Source organism: Arachis stenosperma, chromosome 1 (assembly GCF_014773155.1).
Source record: "Arachis stenosperma cultivar V10309 chromosome 1, arast.V10309.gnm1.PFL2, whole genome shotgun sequence".
Lineage (NCBI taxonomy): Eukaryota > Viridiplantae > Streptophyta > Magnoliopsida > Fabales > Fabaceae > Arachis > Arachis stenosperma.
Window position 1 is genome coordinate 133059899 of NC_080377.1, and position 14323 is coordinate 133074221.

At 29.2% G+C, this 14323-nt stretch overlaps 1 protein-coding gene across 2 annotated transcripts; it reads left to right on the top strand.

The window, feature by feature from the left end:
* Positions 1 to 4890: 4890 nt before the first annotated feature.
* On the top strand, positions 4891 to 13765 carry LOC130941082 (respiratory burst oxidase homolog protein A-like). Of its 2 annotated transcripts, XM_057869472.1 has the most exons (14): positions 4891 to 5390; positions 6434 to 6590; positions 6845 to 6893; positions 7108 to 7221; positions 7980 to 8402; positions 8872 to 9258; positions 9340 to 9435; positions 9980 to 10095; positions 10176 to 10278; positions 10606 to 10785; positions 10906 to 11040; positions 11251 to 11382; positions 11534 to 11612; positions 13401 to 13765. In XM_057869472.1, exons 1-14 carry the CDS (start codon positions 4946 to 4948, stop codon positions 13508 to 13510), a joined length of 2526 nt encoding a protein of 841 aa, XP_057725455.1. In that variant the 5' UTR covers positions 4891 to 4945; the 3' UTR covers positions 13511 to 13765. The 2 variants fall into 2 exon arrangements, 1 of the variants encoding a protein (XP_057725455.1); XR_009070547.1 differs by lacking the exon at positions 13401 to 13765 and having other exon boundaries at positions 10908 to 11040; positions 11534 to 11555.
* The last annotated feature ends 558 nt before the right edge of the window (positions 13766 to 14323 follow it).

The following is a 14323-nucleotide window of genomic DNA, read 5'->3' on the forward strand; positions in this document are numbered from 1 at the left end:
CTTTCAAGTCATTTTGATGTTTTTTATATAGTTGAACCAAATGTAGTTGGTAATGATGAGAGTTTATTGAAGTTTCTAGGAGTTGATGTCTTTAATAAGAAGAAAAAAACAAAAGAGAGGAATGATAAAAGAACAATTGTTATTAGGAGAAGGTGGCTTTGGACTTGTTTACAAATGAGGTCTATAAGATGGGAGAGATGTTGCAGTGAAGATTTTGAAAAGAGAAGGAGGATGTACAATGAAAAAATTTCAAATGATTATCAAGCTAGTGAAGAGCTAGATAGATCCATAAGCATAAAAATGTTTAGTGCATTAGAGAGTGTGAAAAATGAAAATCTTGCTACACGCATTATCAGTGAGCATGAATTTTTAACTAAATAATGGTCTTGATCCCATAAAATTTGTCTTAGCCTCAATGCCAATTCTTTTGACACTTTCATTGTGTTTGTTATATTATATTCGGAAGTTGGTATTTCAGACTTTCGAAGCAAAACGAATGAAGCTTGTAACCTTGTATGGAATTAATCTTTTCATGTTGCTACTTATGTCAAATTTTTTTTCTTATATTTTAGAGAGCTTTTATTTTTTCACCGTCTTTGAAAATTACCAAGCTATTATGCAAATAATGATGGCTATTACTTATATGAACACAAGTACATAAACATAAGTTTTTTTTCTTTAAAATTATTGGACATTTAAAAAGCAAATACAAATAGATTATAGAAGCAATTTTGAATGGTGTATCTTAAACTATTAGACATTTGTACATGAGAACTTAAGATACAACATTGATAAAAAAGAATTTCATGGTAAAAAATAAGATTGATTATACTCACTGTTAGTGTAATAGCTTCAAAAGTGAAACCAACATGGCATGTTGCTTGGGAAGATGGTGAAGGAATTTAGAGGCATTCACAAATGTAACATAAGCAAACTCAGAAAATATATACAGTAACATTCATTTAGTATGAAAAAGGAACATCCTAGTACTTGACAGAAATAACATCCACTTAGATTTTTTTTTAAATTAATCAGGTACCTACATAGAGAAACATGACGAATAGGATTTAAAAAAAAAAGGTCATGCAATTCTTAAAGAAATACAGTCATCCACAACTGCAACACAAGAAAACTCGAAAAATATATAAAGTAACGTCCATTTAGTATGAAAAAGGAACATTTTGATGTTTAATAGAAATAACATCCACTTAGATCTATGCAAAAACAACTAAGTACCTACACGGAGAAACATGCCGAGTAGGATTTAAAAAAAAAAGGCCATGCAATTTAAAAAAAAAAATACAGACATCACAACTGCAACACAAAAAAATTCGAAAAATGTATAAAGTAACATCCATTTAGTATGCAAAAAGAACATCCTAATGCTTAACAGAAGTAACATTCACTTAGATCTTTACAAAAATAATCATGTATCTAAATAGAGAAACATGTCGAATAGCATTTTAAAAAAAAGGAAAATGTATCAAAAGTGTATCAAATGGTGACGACATCCCATGTATACATTATCATGAAATTTCTATGTATTCTTTTTTTTTTTCTGTGGTATGACCTTCGAAATGATCTAAACACAAATGTCATTCAATATGTGTATATAAATTTTTGTAGGACAATTTAAACCAGCTGAGGAATTTAGCTTTTCGGTTGGAGATATTTTCGATTTCTATTTTTCTCTTTGCTACATGCAATCAATTGGTTCTTAATTTCATTACCCTTCTTATTTGGGCTCCGAACTCTTATAGAAAAACCTGCAACTTTTGAATAATCTTTGTAAAATTTTGCAGCATTTTCAAGCGTCTTAAAAGTCATCCAAACCTTTGGAACAAACTCCTTATCAATATCGCACAGAAACTGCAAAATACACCCAAAAAAGTCCACAATACACCATATTAAAATCTAGGATAAACTATAGAATGCAATAACAACTATTCAATAAGCATCAAATAGAAATGATTCAACTATAAAATCTTAAACTATGAACAAACTACATAGTCTAGATTCAAACTATACCTTATTACTTGATTCGAGTAAAAACAATAATACAATTCACCATCCTTCAATTAACAAGTCAAAACATGTAAATACACCCAAAATCTCCTTTATTACACCCAAATATGTCTGATTTACCCCTTAAAATACGATAAGCAATGGACAGTAATTTTTATTAGAACAACTACATTACATTCAATTCAAACAATCAATAATGAACAACAATTTTCACAAGCAAGGTTCACAATATTATTCACCTAGATAATCATAAACTATTAACGAAAACATTAATTAGAATTCAACCACACCTCAGGCACTTCATTCGATTCAAAATAATAATTCACTTCGCTCTGGTCCAGCTGACAATTTGAACTTGAATCATTCATCATCTTCAAAGCGATTTCAGAGCTTGATTTAAAAAACGAACGTAGAGAACAAAGGAAATCGAAAAAAACGAAGAAAGAGAACACAGAGAGAAACGCACGAAAATGATGAAAGAGAATGCACAAAAACGAAGGAAGAAAAAATGCAGACAAATTCGAAAAAAAAAAACGAAATCCTTTTGAAAGAGGAAGTTATATATTTGCGCGTTGATGGAAATCTGATAAATTAAGAGGCGCATGGAATGAACGTGTGTAGACAGGCACGTGACGGTGGTTTAGAGAAAAAAGACTTGTATAGATTTGTATTGCAAAATAGCTTGTGTGATAAAATAACTTGTATGTGAAGAATAATTGTATCCGAATTTAGAAAAATTTGAAATTAAATTTAATAAGGATAGATCCTTTTTATTTTTTTGCCAGATAGATTAGACAACCTTTAATCCTAGACATTACTTATGTATTACACATCTACACAACACACTTATACACACTACATGAATTCATTTAAAAATTTATATTTTTTCTCATAGGACTTAAACCCGAGTGTCACTTCTTGTGAGGTAGCCAATTCTGCCACTAGCTCCAAGCCTCGGCTGCATAAGGATAGATCCTCTAACACTTCATGTCCCCTTTCCACCAGGCTTTGGGCCTTGTCTAGATGTGCTCCATATGCATCATAGCCCAATGAATACTCTTCAGGTAAGAGAAAGAAAGGATCCTAAAAGGATCGGTGGAGTCCTTGGAGACTATAAAATAAAATATTCAAACTAAGTGTAAGTAAAAATAAAATAAAAAATAATTAAAATTAACTAAAAAAAATTTAAAGACCTATACTCTTTTCAATTGGTTATACATCTAATAAATTACCATTTGATCAAAAGAATATCTATATTGAAATCGCGCGTACACACTTCTACTACAAATTTCGTTTATTTTTATTTAGGCAACATTCCACACAAAACGAAACAAAATCAGTTTCGACGCCCACCGCAATGAATATTGTCTGTTTTCTTTTGGAGAAGTTGTTTTGATGGTTGAGTCACATGGCTCGTTTTGACTTAAAATGGAGCATACTTAAAATTAAAGTTAACATTTAGTTTAAAATTAAAGTATTCTAAAGACATTTATTTATTAAATTTTTACTATTTTCTTTTACTATCAACCGGCATCCTTTAATAAAATCCAATTAAATACGACCATCATTCAAATTTCGAATACTAAATAATTCCAAAAATGCATATTAGCTCCCGTTAATTTTAGCGAATATTTATAAAATATTGCTGTCCTAAAATAATTATGACAAAAAAAACACCTATTAAGAAAAATAGCAAAATATATAGCTTGAACATTAATCAAATTACAATATATGAATATAATAAATTAATCTGATATAAAAGGCAAATTTCATTTAATACAAAGATACTTAATATAAAAAATATCAAAAGACTTTTAAAATTTATAAACTACAAACAAGTACCCTTGGACCCAATTGGCAAACCCTTAGCTAGGCTTGGTGATACAATAACACGTTAAAATAACTTACTTTGCTACCCAAAAGTGGCTAACATTTTTTCAATTGATCCTTCCAAGTTCCAATAGAACCACTTAGCTTTAAAATGTTTTTCATTTCCATATATAATTACTATAGCATATGATAATTAATAATATTTATGATCCATACCACACACATATTATTCTGTTTGCTTGCTCAGTGAAAAGTATGAGGTGTCATTGATTTAGCAAAGATAAGAAAATGAAATGACAGCGTTGTTCTTCTCTCTTCTCCCCCACATTTCAACCAACACACCAACACACAAATATATAGATATTATTTATATTTATACGTCACACAATCTTTATATTTCCAATCTAATAATCCATCACCATGGATTTGTTATGCAACCTCTAATACCTGCCCTTACTTAATCTACCTTCATTCTCTCGTATAATCAGATAGATGATCCAACAAAACCTACATTAATCATCTTCATCAATTATTTCTATATAATCATATACATTAGTCCACACAACCATACCAAACCAAACACACATACACATATATATACAATGTATTATATTAATTTAATATTATTATCCTTTCTTTTACACTGGGACAAATTGGAAACCATTACTGTCCTTTCTCTTTTCCCTTACTCAACCACTCAATTCCAATAAAGAAAATTCTACACTACTACTCCTACATGGAAAAAAAAATTATAAATAAAATAACAAAAAATATATACAATTATTGCCAATTTGCTCGTGCATTATTTGTAGCAACATAATTTAGCTAGCTAGCTATAGTTTTCTTTATCCCCTTTCATGGGTCAATTTTTGAGTGCAATTATTATTATTATTATTATTCAAGTGAAGACTTTGTAATGATCCTTATAAAAGAAAAAAAAAAAAGAAATCATTCACCTTCTTTCTCTGAAACAAAAATACATTATTTTCTCAATGCTTATTATTATTATTATTAGGGAAATGCGAATGAAAATAATAAGCTAATTAAGACACAACATCATCAAAGAGTTTCTCAAAAAGACCCAACAACAATGGATGATGTTCATCATGTTCAAGTAGAATCAAAAGCTCCTCCTCATCATCATCATAATCATGATAGTCATCATCGTTCTTCTCTCATTGCTCTCATGAGAGCATCACCATCTTCTTCATTGACTCCCTCCTCTTCCACCTCATCATCATCATCTTCTTCTTCTTCTTCTTGGACCCTTAAGAAATACCTCCTCTACGACCACCCGGGTCCGACCGGGTCCAATAATGTTCCTCCTCATGATGATGAAGATCATCAAGAACACCAACTACGACCACCACACGTGGCAGAAATCCAAGAACTTCAGAAAAGAGTGTTCATCGATGGCATTGTCGGTCACAGTGGGATGCAATGGAACCATGTGAACAGCCGGTTCGACCAAGTTTCCTCGACCAGAACCAGCCCTGAACCGGTTGTAGAATGGTCCAACTTTGCCTTCTGCATTGGTGAGAAAAATTGTTTTGGTTTAACTATTTTTTTTATTTTTAAATATTTATAAATTTTGTCGGTAAAATTTAAGTGCTTTTATTTTAGTTTTTATAGTTAATTTATTCTATTATATGCTAATATAATATATTAAATGAAAAAATTAAAAAATAATAATTTTAATTTATATTGATTAATATTTATAGCTAGCAGATTCAATATTTTTAGTTTATAGTATTATATTTTTAATTAATATTTTTAAATATTACAAATTAATTGGTCAAAAATAATAAATGATTATAAGCATGTAGTACAAATGTACAATTCTATCAAATATTAATATTTTACATTTTGCTACATTAGTATTTAATAAAATAAATAATATCAGAGACAAAAATAAATCATTTTTAAATGTTAACAGATGAAACTAATTTTTTTAATATGAACAAAAAAGTTATTTAGTGTTTTAAACAAATAAATTTTTAATCTACTTGTTACTTTACTATCATAAGATAAATATGAGAACAAGACACTTAATATAAAAAAAAATATTCGCATAGATATTTTTTTTATAAGAAACAGAAAGTCAAACATTTCTTTTTATTATTATGTGTAATTTATAATATTTCATTAACCACTTTATTGAGTTGTTTTCATTATCTTTAATCATAAAAATTATTATGGGATGCATGATTCTTACGAAACGACACCGTTTTGTGTGCCTTAAATTTCGGTGGCTGCTTTTGTTTGCCTTATAGTACCAATCAACTAACACACAAGAATCATAGGGTAAGCAAAGCATAGTAGTTAGCCACCTTAGCCACGTTCTTCGCATATGCTACAATGTCTTACATTACAACACAGTTTGTATAATCAATTACTTGTTCATTAATTCGATTCAGTTATCAATGTTTAACATTTATTTTATTTTGAATCCTCCACTTGGGTTTGTTTTAATTTAAAGGTAATGCTTTTATTTAAACCAACTTAATCTGATTTTGAAAGTTGTTTGTCTCATTGATTCTTTTGCCAATCATTATTGTTATTGTTCATTTTTCAATAGGGATGCAGTCTTCACCAGAATTTGCCAATGAATTGCTAAGAGCATTAAGAGGAGGAAAGGATTGGAAATTCAACATCACTAAAACTGATTTGTACCGTTTCTGGCTTCGGATTAAAGATGATTCTTTTGATTCAAGAATGCGATTTTTTTTTTACATGTAAAAAATTTACACTAAATTATCATATTCGTATCTTCAACTATACTAAAAACTAGCTATTAAAATCAGTCGTCAATATAAAATATATGTTAAAATACAAAATATATATTGAAAATAAGTTAAATAATATATGTATTTATACACAAATATATAATGACTGATTTTAGTAACTGAATTTAGTATACACATAGCATTTTTGCCGCACCTTAACAAGTTTATTTTACTGTTGACTGTAATTTTTTCTTTTACTATAGGTGTAACAGAAACAATGATGGAAGAATTACCAAGACAGATGTAAAACAGGTTAATTAATAATTAATCTTAAGATGATTGAAAAAAAATCATGTTATTATTTGTCATGTTCTGAATGTTGATGTTAGATTTATGGCACCTAGTCCTACCGGGACAAGTGTATGATTAGTTAAATATAGTAGGTGTGTAAAAAACAGTTAATTGGTTTTGGTAAGCATGGGCATGTTCTTTGTATTTTTGACTAATAATTTTGGCGCTTGTGTAGACAATTGTATTGGCTGCATCTATAAATAAGTTATCCGTGACACAAGAAGAAGCCGAGAACTCTGCAGCTTTAATTATGGAATCACTTGACCTCCAAAACAAAGGCTACATTCAGGTACTAATTTTAATCAAATAAAAATCACATGTTTAACTCTTAAAATTTTAAAGGTTTAGCTAGCTTTGTGTCTTTTTAAGAGTTTAGTTAACATGTATTTTCAAAGTACATTTAGTAGAAGATTTTAAGTTTTTACAAAATAAATAAATTAAATAATAAATGCGAGTTAAGCTCCAAAGTAGTTTTTGAAATTAATTGGGGGAGTGTTAGGTAAACAATGACCATATTGAACAACATAAACAATCACCAATTAAATAAAAATACAGTACATTCTAATTTAATGCTACTAATTAAATTTAAAATTAATTTATTCTTTTAACTTTATTAATTCACATTGTTCATATATTATTCAAAAATGTTATTGGTTACTCATACTTTTCCAATTGATTGTATGTATAAAAATAGTTTCTGAGATTTCAATTACATTAATTACATATTTAAGATTGACAAAAATATACTATATAAGTCTCTGAACCCCTTTTTAATCAAGTGATTCATCACGTGGTTAAAGATTAACGTGGTGCACTTTTGACAATTTCAAAAACATAATTGATGTAATTAGAATCTCGGAAACTATTTAAATGCACATAATCAATGTCGGGATTACTTTAGAGCTAAATTTTGTATTTTTCTTAATACAAATTTTTAATTGGTAACATTAACATGTGTCTAAGAACAAGTATTAGCTAAACTCAAGATTTAAATATTGATAATTCAAGAGACACATTATTCATTAGGCATTGTTTTTTGTTTTCTAGATATCTGAAATGGAGTGTCTGTTGAAGTTAATCCAAAGTCCATCAAAGAAATCATTAGCAGCAGGAGATACAGAGAAGCAAAATAATGTGGAGAGCAACAAGAATGGGTTCCTTGAGGAGCAAGAAACAATGTCAAGGGCGGAAGTGTTGTTCCGAACGAACTGGCGGCGCGCTTGGATGGTTCTGGTTTGGGTAATGGCTTGCATTGTGCTGTTTGGGTGGAAATTCTATCAGTACAGTCGTAGATCAGGATTTCAAGTGATGGGTTATTGCCTTCCAACTGCAAAAGGTGCAGCTGAAACGTTGAAACTCAACATGGCTCTCATTCTCCTCCCTGTTTGTAGAAACACAATCACTTGGCTCCGCAAGGATCCTAGGATCAACTATCTCATTCCTTTTAATGACAACATTAACTTCCACAAGGTACACCCTCATTTCGGTTAATTAATTGTCCACTCTGAACAACATGGTACATTTTGTGTCTAGGCTCTATACATTAGGACTATTTTTAAAACTTATTGCAAATATTAGGCTAGTTTGTTTGTTTACTATCCCAAAATTCACATATATACACATAAATATATGCATTTTGTTTGTTATTAAGATACTAATAAAGAGACATAAATAAATTTGTCATAAAAAACAAATTTACTACTAATAAGGAAAAAATTGTTAGTAAAATATGCGTGTTATGTGTAATATCTGCATCTTAATCTTTTGACAAAATACTAAATACATGTATTTTGTGTGTTGTTGTAGTCAATATGTTCTTATTTTACTAAATAAACAGTGAATATGTATCACTGTAATTCATATCTCGGATAGATATAAACAGCAACCAGAGTCTTATTGTGTTTGTTAAACATATGATGTTGTTGGAAATTATATGCAGCTTATTGCAGCAGGAATAGTGGTGGGTGTGATCTTGCATGGCGGTACACACCTTGCCTGTGATTTCCCAAGAATCAGCGGCTCGAGCACGGCGGTTTTCCAGCAGACTATAGCGGCGAGATTCGGGTTCCGGCAGCCAACGTACTTGCAAATTTTGGCCACAACAGAGGTGGCAAGTGGGATAGCCATGGTGTTTCTAATGGCCATTGCATTCACACTTGCAACAAAGTGGCCGAGACGTCGCTCGCCGGCGCTGCCGGTGTCCCTAAGAAGGGTCACCGGCTACAACACATTTTGGTACTCACACCATTTGTTTGTTATTGTCTATGCATTGCTCATTGTCCACTCCATGTTCTTGTTCCTAACTAACAAATGGACCGAGAAAACGGTTAGTCTTTTCTGTCTTTCAACAAATTTTGATACAAAATTATTTTTTTTTTCTCACTGATAATTTCTTTTATACGTGCAGACTTGGATGTACATTGCTTTTCCAGTTTTGTTATACACTGGAGAGAGGATCTTTAGAGCTGTAAGGTCAGGATCTTATGAAGTTGATATCTTCAAGGTAGTATTTGATCAACTTTTTTAGCAATAGTAGAAACATTGAACTAATTCTCTGTTAACTTTATCATTCTTATGTAACCGTCCAAAATTTGGAAATTTCCAATTTCATTTTTGTTCTTGCAAGTATAATTGAAAATTGAGCAAACCATCATTTTTGTCCAAAAATATTCAATTTAGATAAGGCGACCCATGAAAATAAAATGACATTATGCCTTTCAAAGATTAATTCAGTTCTAAAGTGTCTTGATTTTTTAGAAGCATGTTTAGTAAAAGGGGAATACTCATATAAAGATGTTTTTATGTTAATAGTCGATAATCGTTGGATAAATTGCCATATTTCACTAAACGGTTTAATACAAGACTAACATCTTAACTAGATATCTCATGATTAGCTACCATAGAATGTGATATTTTTATCCTTTCAAATTTTGTTATTTTATGTCAAGTGAATATTTTAACGGTTTTTTCATGTACAAATAACTTGTCAGATGAAGTTAATCTTCAAGGGATTATAATGTCATTTAGCTATGATAATTTGCATGCAGGTAAGTCTGTGTCCCGGAAAAGTTTTGTACCTGAAAATGCAAAAACCTGAAGGCTTCAAGTACCAAAGTGGCATGTATATATTCCTTCAGTGCCCACAAATTTCATCCCTTGAATGGTACTTCAATTTCTACAACATTAAACACTGCTACATTTTTAATTCAGTATTAATCCATTCCAATCTTGCAATACTTGCAGGCATCCATTTTCCTTAACTTCAGGACCACAAGATGATTACCTTAGTGTGCATATTAGAACTCTTGGAGATTGGAGCTACCAAATATACGACCTATTCCAAGAGGTACACGTATAAGAAAGTTTTCAAGTATACCGGTACATTGATCTTAATTATATATATTTTTTATAATTAAGATCAACGGTTAAAAATTACTAAAACACCGCTGTACTTGAAAATTTTGCACACGTATATATATTGTCAAATGTGATTTTTTTACTATACACTCTTCAGGAAAGACCAGGAGAAAACGTGTCGGTGTCAAAAAAGACATTGTATAATAAAAGATCACACTTAACAACATTACTTAAGAGAAAAATTAAAAAGATTTATTTTCATAAATAATTACAGCATTGAATTTCTAAAAAACAAGGTTGTGGGATATGAATGCAGGCAGTGTTAACAAGATCGGAAGTGTGTCCAAAAGTGTACATAGATGGGCCATATGGTTCTGCTTCTCAAGATCATGTTAAGTATGACATTGTGGTGCTGATTGGCCTTGGTATTGGAGCCACACCTTTCATTAGCATCCTCAAAGATGTAGCAGCTACAACACACAATGATCATGTTCATGTAGGCTTTGTTTTTTTTTTTTCAAAAAAATATATATAAATTCTACTGTCTATTTTCTTATTACTACACATCTGTAGCTATTCCATTAAACAAACACCAAAACTTTGGCATTTGAAATAGAGTGGTGTGAGAGAATACGGCAACTTAACAAAGTGTCCGCAAAAGGCATATCTCTATTGGGTCACAAGAGAGCAAAATTCCCTTGATTGGTTTAGAGATGTTATGAATCAAATTGCAACTTCAAACAGAAATCAGGTATGTCTAAGTCTAACCACAACCCCATTTAAAAATATCACAAAACCATATTCTCCTGAAAAATGTTTGACTAACTGGGTTCGCATATAATTGGAATGACTCACATTCTCACTTAAGGGTGTGAGTCAATATCATATACAATACAAAATGAATATATCTATCATTACTCTTTTTCTGATCCTTGTATTTTTTTGGTAATCTGTGTTTTAGTCGGTGGTGGAAATGCACAATTTTCTTACTAGTACCGTATATCCTGCCGGAGATATCCGTGCGGCGCTGCTAAGTGTCATTCAGGAGTTGCATCACGCCAAGAATGGCACTGACTTAGTTTCCAGGAGCCCAGTAAGTTCATCTTCTTCTTAGTTATATAGGCAATTTATGTCAGCAACAACAATGTAGGAAGAGTGAAATCTCAGATATATCTGAGTATTGAGTAAATTAGTATCTTGTTACATGAATTATAGAATAATTTTGTCACTGAATTATTTATCAGATATACACTCATTTTGCTCGTCCGAATTGGTTCAACATATTTGCTAGATTAGCTCAAAGGCACAGGGGAGCTAAGATTGGTGAGAATCTCTGTCTCATTCTCTATTTATTAGGGTTTTGCTATCTCAAATAGTCAAATTCTTTACTTATTAGCTCAATGCATTGAATACATTAAAAACATTAAAAAATTTATTATTATACTAATATTTTTACCCGTAATAATATTACGAGAATATAATTTTTTTTAAATTATGCTCTACTTCATTCTAAAAGTATAAATTATGCATGATATAAAAGATTTATAAAATCAAACTACTTTTACAAAAAAAAAAAGTCGTAGATTGACAAAAGTCTCTAGCTAAGAAGACCAATGTCTATGTAAATAAAAAAATCAAATAATAAGATTTTTAGTTATTATTTTTATATAAAAAAGTCTAATTTTGATTAGTAATTGATTTTAATATTTTGTTATCTAAACTTTGAAATAATTTAACGTGTATAATTTTACATTTAATTAGTTGTTAAGTATGTTGCATAAATAAAAATAATTAATTTTTATACTTATTATTTAAAAATAATATTTTTTCTCTCTATGTATATAAAAATATAATTAGATATTAGCGTAAAAAATTATATTGCTAGTTATAAAATTAACTCAAAATCAATTTTTTTTAAATAATTAAATATTGATTCTAACTTTTAATTATAACATTAGTATTCTCTCCAAATTATATATAATAAATATTTGAAAGAAGAGAAATGAAAATATAAATTAGAAAGATAAGCGGTAAAAATTTAAAACTAAATAAAAAATTAAAAAAATAAGTATATAATAATAATATTTTTTATTTGAATTATATTATTTTGTTAATTTTGTTTTTTGTGGAAAGGTAGAAAAAATAGAAAATGAGAGAAAAGAGAGAGAAAGATAAAGATGAAGAATGAAAATGAGAGTGAGAATTTGTTAATTTTAGAAGAAAAAATTTATTTTAATTGTAATAAAAAATATCGGATGACATATTTTGATTTGTTAAATTACTAATATAAAATATAAAATATATATAGAGTGAAAATAGTAGAGAGAAATAGAAAAATGGAGAAAGGTAGATGAGATAATTTATGAAGGAAATTTATTAATTTTGGAGAAAAATATTTTTCTCGGTTTTAATAAGAGAGTGTCATGTGATACATTTGGTTATTGAATTAGATAGTAATATATGATACATAACATAAGTATATTTCAATTTTATTTTAATACAATTAAAGAATGTCATGTTGCACATTTTGATTGTCAAATTAGTAATCAGTCATTGATATTGATAATGATATATAAAAGAGATAAAGTGGTTGAAGGAACGAAAGAGATAGAGAAACGAAGAGGGAGGATGAGAGAACTCTTTAATTTTGGAGGGAAAGATTTTATTTCAATTGTAACGAGGGAGTGACATGTGACACATTTTGGTTGTAAAATTAGTAGGGATGAAGAAAGAAATCTTTAGTTTTTTAGGGAAAGATTTAATTTCAATTACAATGAGGGAATGACATGTGACGCATTTTAGTTGTAAAATTGGTAAAAAAGAAGGGAGAATTCTTTAATTTTAGAAGAAAAGATTTGATTCTAATTGTAATGAAAGAGTGATATGTGACATATTTTAGTTGTAAAATTAGAAATATATAATAAAATATATAATAGATTTTTAAAATATACCGGGGCACAAGTTAGTTAAATTCTACTTATAATACCATTCATCACATTGATTATTGTCATATATGTAGATAAAATTAAGGAAGGTTTAATAATTGAAATCCATATATTATATATTTTGCCCCAACTAATGCTGTTACTAATGTGAGATTTTCTGTTACAGGGGTTTTCTATTGTGGCTCATCTAATTTGGCAAGGGAGTTGAAGAAGTTGTGCACCAAATTTTCCACCAAAACCACAACAAGATTTGTTTTCCACAAGGAAAATTATTAAACCTTGAATGATTGGTGTTGTGTCAAATTCATAGTGAAGAATGCAAATTAAGTCAGGTACAAAGCAAATCATCAACTATTTAGTCTATAGTCTAGAGAGTGTGTTTGGTGCTATTTTGGTAGGAATTAAGAAAGTATTAGTTATATACCAAGAAAAAAAAAAGAAAGTATAGTTATCAAAAGGAAGGGAAAAACAAATTGAAGAGTTATATATTTATAGTAAGGGAATATTGTTTTACCAGATATAGAAGTAAATAGGAAGAGAATATTTTTTACTTATATAAGGCATGTTGCATATATTTTTTTCCTCTAAAGATATGTAATTATATTGTTTTGTAAAAAAAAAATATATTGTCTATTATAGAAATAAAAGCAAAAGAAAAAGAAGATTTTTCGTTTTGGTAAATACTAAATACTAGTAAAAAGAGAACAAATAGAAGATGTTTTTTGTTTGAGTTTCTTTGTTATTTTCACGATTATTGTTGCTGCCAGTTTTTAACCTTGAAGACTTCCAAATTTCTCGTCTTCCACAACGCTTAACACAGAAATGCAAGGAGAGTCATAGAAGATTATCCTCTACTAATAAAACATGTTATATATGTAACTTTTTTTTTCTTCAAAAATGATAATGTATATATAACTTTTATTATTTAAAACAATAGTAAGAAAAATACCAAGAGTGGTCTAAATTTTAAGAGAAATTAGACTGAGACCCGTGCGATACGTAAAATGGTAAATTAGTGATAGTATATAATATATTTTAATAAGTATTATATTGTTTAAAAATTAATTAAAATATATACAAACTAATATT

Bases quoted from the DNA above. Each gene is read 5' to 3' on its own strand.
- LOC130941082 (XM_057869472.1), top strand. From the start codon at position 4,946: ATGGATGATGTTCATCATGTTCAAGTAGAATCAAAAGCTCCTCCTCAT. The intron at 6,591-6,844 runs GTAAAAAATTTA...CTTTTACTATAG, and splicing joins ATGCGATTTTTTTTTTACAT to GTGTAACAGAAACAATGATG. The intron at 6,894-7,107 runs GTTAATTAATAA...GCGCTTGTGTAG, and splicing joins CCAAGACAGATGTAAAACAG to ACAATTGTATTGGCTGCATC.